Raw genomic sequence first — 6631 nt, 5'->3', positions numbered from 1 at the left:
CGATGTACGTTTTTACACGAAAAAGTGGAATTGAAGTCAAATTTGTCATGTTTATAGCTACAACTGAAACACGCATCGGAGGGCGCTCTTTTTCTGTCTTTTCCATCGACAACCAGCGATTTATTGGATTTTCACACAAACAAAACTGAGCAGTATTTACAGAAGGAAGTTTTTGTGCCTTGATGAAACATCGCGTGTTGCTTTCAGTTCATGATCAGGTGAAACTCGAACTCGCAAACTTTTATTACTTCTCGGTCTCTATGGCAAAATCGAAGCAAGCGTGTGGCAAGAGTAGGGAAACGTTGAAGTTCTGAAACGCTGCTATATCCAAATATATCCAGCTGGTTTTTAACTATGTTCTGTAAAGGCTATCGATCTTCAACATATGTAAAATTTAGAGTGGAGTAATGTGGAGTACTCGCAAAAGAAAGAAGCGGATCACGGCTTGGTCATGATAAGCGGGGCATACCTGCATTCGACACTGCCTTACTTCACTCAAATTTGGGCAGCCCACGACGAAACTACTTAAAATAAGCATCACTACAACAGACATAAATGTATTGACTTTTGGGTCTAAAGCATCAAAAGGCTTTCGAAAATACACCACTGGTGGCTCAAAAATAGAGAAAGAAAAGTTGATCTCCGGTTCGTCGGGAGGAAATTTTTGGCAGCCATTAATCTCACCGGAAGTGCGGAAGGAGCGCTCGTGCCTGTCCTTCTCCGCATCACACATTGGACCAAGAGCGGACTGCCCGTTTCACCGCCCGGCCTTTTTTCCTCCCTGCTTACGGTCTCCGTCCCCGATTATGGCTCCTGTTACCACACATGTGTGGACACGCCAATTTCCCGCAGAAAATTGTGTCTTCTCTTGAACTTGTTTGAAATATGGCGGCTGTTATGAATGAGAGGTACTGGCAACATAGCTACAGTTGTGGACATACATACATAGATAAACTTTATATCATCACTGATTTACAGGGTGATTCACGGAATGAAGAGTATCTCAGAGGGAATTACATGACTTACACTGATTAAATGAGAAAGAATTACCGTAGCTTAGTTTCCCATTCAGTTACAGAAAAAAGAGCTGTCTCTGTTCTCGCATAATATGTTAATCAGTTTTGGCAAGAGATTATGACATAGCCTCTTGGTCATTTGCATACCGCTTTGCGTACGGAAGGAAACATGTTAGATATGAATTGACTCCAGACAGCTAACGAGCTAGTGAGAGTTAATACATGACGAAACTTTAGCTCTTTGGGTGTAATATTCAAGGAAATATAGTCTTTCAAAAACTGCAGAATTAGTGGGTGGCAAAAGAGCTAATGAGCTCATACATTCTTTGTAAAATTTTGAGCTTTTAAACCCATGTTGCACAAAAAGTATTCAGTACATCAGGCTCATATTCATTGGCAGAGTTAATCGTACTATGTATGACCTTTTAATATTCAGAACTGGTTTATTTGTAGCTCCATCAGAAACTGAATTGCTTATGCTAATGAAGCAAATATTGCAAACAAGGACTGCTCTATATTCCCATATTCATAACGTTGAGCAACCATCTGTGGAATATCTTGGCAAAGCTGGAAATGGTTGAATTTACTAAAAGCGAATCATTCAACTGAAAATTCTAAACATTCTGGGAAGGAAATTAAATGGAACGGAAATTCATGGTAAGAAATGTAGAAAATCTCGGTATACCTCTTAAGGTTGTCCTCTTTTCCGGAGTGTTCTGTAGCGCTTTGTAATAATTATCGCGTTTAGTAATACCTGTCGTACTTTGTAATAAAACTGTCACACTTTGTAATACCTGTGGCACTTTATAAAAACACTTGTCGCACTTTGTAATAAAACAGCTGTGGCACTTTGTAATAACAAGTTCTCGCACTTTGTAATAAAATAAGCTGTCGCGCTTTGTAATGGCAAGTTGTCGCACTTTGTAATAAAATAGCTATCGCACTTGTAATAGCAAGTTGTCGCACTTTGTAATAAGCTTTAAAATTTCTTTTTCATCGAATGGAAAGTAGTCCACCCCCCCCCCCCCTAAAAAAAGTGCAAGAAAAAAATGGCCGCGCGAAACCTGGAGGCAAGAAGTCACGCGCATTTTTCTTGCGCTTTCTTTTTTCGTGTCACGCTATACGGGCTATAAGTAAAGGAGCAACTATTCGTTGTCTAAATACGCGGCAACTGTTATTACAATTCCCGACAGGTATTACAATTAACGGTAAAGCGGTTATTATAATTCACGAAATGACGTGGTATAACGTTAACAAACTGGGTTGAAGATCAGCACGCTATCATTGCCGGCAGATCAAAAGATCGGAATGCGGAAACAATCTTGGTAGCAAAGTGATTAATCCTACTATTTTTAGACTGCGTTCTCGAAACTCTGAATGATCATGCATTGCGCCCTGATCTCAACAGAATTAGAAATACGGTATGCTTCTGATGCTTATACTCGTCGCTGCGTTGGAGTCATTGTATGTCAGCACCATAACGGATCAGATTAAAGCCAACGAAGCAAGGGAACAGGAATCGCGTCAGGTGAAATTTTCGCTCATTTATGTACTCACCTGACTAACAAGGGTGGCGGCTGAATTAACACGCGTTTGAACTGATTGATCATGAATAGACGAACAATCTAACTAACTTGAATATGTAAATAGCTAGCAGGTTTGAAACTTGACCTTGGTATTTTATACAAAGCGGAACAAATCAGAGACAGAGGGGTGGGCTACACGAGGAGAGCAGAGCGATCAGGAGTGTGCATCATTACCACAAGCTTTTATGTTGACCAATCAGATAACAGCTTTTCTGACAAGTATTGTTACCTTACTTCCGAAATAGATCAATTTTGACATTTTCAAGGTGTGCCATCACATTTAGCATAGAAGGCTCAGTTGAGTTCTTCAGTTTGCGTCTTATCGTCCTAGTCAGTACTACCATACGGTGGGTTCGCAGAGTCACAATCACTAGGCGACTAGAAAAGCGGAAAAAACGAAGAAACATGTCGAATTTACAGAGTTTGGTGATTGTTGTGTTTCTAATGTTCTCGCCACTTGGTAAGTGAACTTAGGTTGTACATTTGTTATTTGCTAAGTGCGCAATACCTAAAGACATGGTGATTTGTGCAAGTCGGATGTCAAGTCGCTCGGTGGTCTTGCATCATCACCAGGCAAGACCTCGTGGCACTTTTAGTTTCAGTTAGAGTGTCCTTAGCTTCGTTCTCAATTCAAGAACTTTGAAGAGACTGTTCACTATTTTAGTTTGCAAAATTTTCTAGTTTTCTCGCGAAACAAACATGCAGTGGAACCAACATTCACTCAGATTTTCCTAATGACTGACATGTAGGTTTTATTTCCATAATGTACTTCAGCACCATGGCTATAAGGAAAGAAACAGTTTTAAATTAACTGGATGTCTTGTTAGACCACTTTTAGTAGGTCATCCCGATCGAAGTGCCGCATGTACGTGAGGGCATTAAATACCACGTCGGAAATAAACCAATGCTGAATTGCAAGTTTGAGTCTTAAGAATCATTCTGAAAATTTAATTGTGAAGGCAAAGCATTCTGCAGCAAAACTAGACAAGAAGTTGAAACGTTATTTAATTTGTTTGAAACCGATTATTTCAGATAAACAACGTACGTTGAATGAGCTGAAGCCAGCTTGAAGTAATCGATTAACAGTAAAGCAAGTAACTCGGCGATGCGGTTTCAACGCAAGTATTTTAACTATAAGTTAGCGCAACTCCAAGTCCATCTTCCTTATATAGTTATTAATTTACTTTCGCTGTAACCGGGTTTTCTGCCGTGCAGTTGCCTGATGATTGCTTCGGAAGAACTATGAAACTCTGAGTAACAAGTAAATGTCTTGGATTGACCAACTAATCGAGCTCTTTACCTCTACTTTTATAAATTACTCTAGTCTAACTATTGAGCACCCTAATAGCCGATGAGGATTTCAACCTGCTGATGAGTTATTTTATACAATACTTAAAAGTTTTTACGGAAGCATAAGAGCCAGTCTTGCCCTTGGTAGTTTTTATGACACATACCACGAGGTCTAAATTTTCCGGTTTCGAAAACACATTGCGTGCGGAAATATTTCACTTGAATTTTACAAGTGCAGACAATCTTGATGGCTATTTTCCGGATTGTTTGCGAACACAAATTCAGGATTTCACCCGTTGTTTTAACAGTTATTAGAAAAAAATTGAAACAGTGTTTTTTCGTTTGTTTTGTTTAGTTGGTTACTGATATCCCTTCGGTAATTAATCAGTGCTCCTGATGATAGCAGAGCCTGATAGACGTTCCCTTCTGGATTGGATGAGTGACTGAGGGAAAGGAGGAAGGGTGCGGGGGAAAGGGAGTGAAATATACTGATCCTCGACGACTGGTTTAGCAGGGTTTATTGGCGGTGAAGTGCACAACTCTTAGTGTTGCATGGAAGCCGGCCTCATTTCCCCTCTCCCTTCTTCAAACACAGAATCTGCCAGCAAGCTAAATATGAATTCAACTTTTCAACAATACTTCTTAGCTTCCTTCCGCCCTCGGAAGCAAAAATTGAACAACAGAAACGAAAGCATTGGAACTATAGAAAGTGTTTCGACAGGCTTTGATAAGAATACGAGTAATGTGTTGAAATGGTAGCCACACGTTTATAATTTTACCTCGCCTCTCCTTCAATCTTGCAGTGTTTTCCCGTGAATGTTATCAGTGCCTTAGCACCCACTCTTGGAAAGACTGCGATGACAAGCGATACAAGGTCAGGTGCCTAGATTCGCAGAGGTGCATTAAAGCCAGCGGCCACAGTTCCATTGATGAAGCTTATGTGAAAGGCTGCGCGGCTACCTGCTCAGCATCTGACATTCCTGTCTGCAATGAGCCCGGTGTCAAGTGTAACGTGGACTGTTGCTCCTCAGACTACTGCAACGGTGCCCCCGGTCATACGGTCAGCGGCCTTCTCTTGATGGCTTGCGTTCCGATTGCCACTGGAGTTATCTACTTGTTCGGTTATGAGGTTGCTTTTAAGTAATTTTGGATTTTAATCCAGTGCCTTTTAGTAGAATGCAGTTATTAGACGCGGAACAATCAAGTTAGGATGTTGAATTATTATTTAGGAGTAAGAACTGTAAAGTAAATTACTCAGACCCGTCGTTTCATGAGCGATAATTTGAGCTTGTCGATACGTATAACGTGACTGATCAAAGGTTCATGTAATATTAAATAAAATTCAATAGTTGTTGCTTAATTTCATTGACTTATTTGTCGTCTGTTGCTTGCATTGTATGTTAAAAGATGCTGAAAACAATAGGTTTAAGCTGTATACCCTCGAATTATTTCGCAGATTCGAATTTTTGACGGGATCAGCCACCCATTCCAAATAAAACCTTTGCCCGTGAAGGCGCGCTGGCCTCACGGCTAGTGCGCTTCACTCCAGATCGCGCGATCCGAGTTCGAGCTCTGGCCGGGGACATTGTGTTTCGTTCTTGGGCAAGACACTTTACTCTCAAAGTGCCTTTCTCTCCCGGCGAATTTAACGCTAGGGGGTAACCTGCGTTGGACTAGCATCCCATCCGGAGGGGGGAGAGTAGAAATACTCCTGGTTGCTTCATGCTACAGAAACCGGAATAAGCTCCGGCCTGATGGGCCACTTGGCTCGTATGTAGGCCTTACCTTTTTTACCTTCAACTATCCTAGAACAAACTGGGACTAGGTTCCGTTAATGACATGCACACGGGCCCTCGTGGAAAAACCTTTTTTCGAGTCAGTTCTCCATCACTCATTATCTTCTTTCAGCATGACGAGCAAAAGTCGAAAGAAAACTTTTTCTACGATTTCATTCCAAATGAAACCCTATTACTGAGTAGAAACTGAGAATTAAGACATCTATCAGGCCCTCTTTTTGGCGAAAACAGCTCGAAAACTATATTCTGTTGTTACAGCACGCATCTATATAAACCGTTTAATTTTTATAGGACAGTCTTTCAGAGAGGAGTACAGGGCATTATTTCTGATTCACCGTACGCCTTTGGCGACATTGCGATAAGTGCTGAAATAAAAGTTGTTTAGAATTTCGGGTTCGTTTCTGGTATCATTAAAGATCCTAAATTAAACAAAGCGCTCTTGCACAATGAAAGTTCCTCAAATAAAACGCGCGATGCACTTTATTTGGGTCGGGTAATAAACCAAGACGAGGCAGTGTCGTATCGCAAGGTTTGCTGATATGCAAGGAAAAAAAAAAAACACGTTATATCTCGCGAATCCGAAGTCCTAGTATTTTGAAAAATCATTTTAACCTCGTCAAGAGTCGGTGATCTTGTTCATACCCTTAATAAACTGTTTGTCTCAATGTTGTCTCAGTTGACTCCAGATAACTCAGAACATGGCATTTAAAGTATTTTCACTCTCGGCTACCCGATCCTTCAATAACTCGAACCTCATTAGAGGAGGAAATTTTCGGTTCCAAAGACAACTATGTGATTTTGAAATAAATCACTACAAATGATTACGTAGAGCAAGAAAAGTGTTGTTTTGTGTAGCACATTTAATTAATTCAGTTTGTAAACTGAGAGAAAATGAAGGGTAAGTGGGGTAAGGGAGTTAACCCTTGGGGGGTTGATTGGACTC

General features: G+C 40.6%; 1 protein-coding gene across 1 annotated transcript; it reads left to right on the top strand.

Moving 5' to 3' along the window:
* The first annotated feature begins 2962 nt into the window (after positions 1-2962).
* On the top strand, positions 2963-5152 carry LOC145469744 (uncharacterized). Its single transcript, XM_081453540.1, has 2 exons — positions 2963-3062; positions 4696-5152. Exons 1-2 carry the CDS (start codon positions 3008-3010, stop codon positions 5034-5036), a joined length of 396 nt encoding a protein of 131 aa, XP_081309666.1. The 5' UTR covers positions 2963-3007; the 3' UTR covers positions 5037-5152.
* Positions 5153-6631: the final 1479 nt, after the last annotated feature.

The sequence above is a fragment of the Orbicella franksi genome, chromosome 2, assembly GCF_964199315.1.
Source record: "Orbicella franksi chromosome 2, jaOrbFran1.1, whole genome shotgun sequence".
Lineage (NCBI taxonomy): Eukaryota > Metazoa > Cnidaria > Anthozoa > Scleractinia > Merulinidae > Orbicella > Orbicella franksi.
The sequence above is the reverse complement of the archived record's forward strand: the minus strand, read 5'-3'. Positions and strand labels throughout refer to the sequence as shown.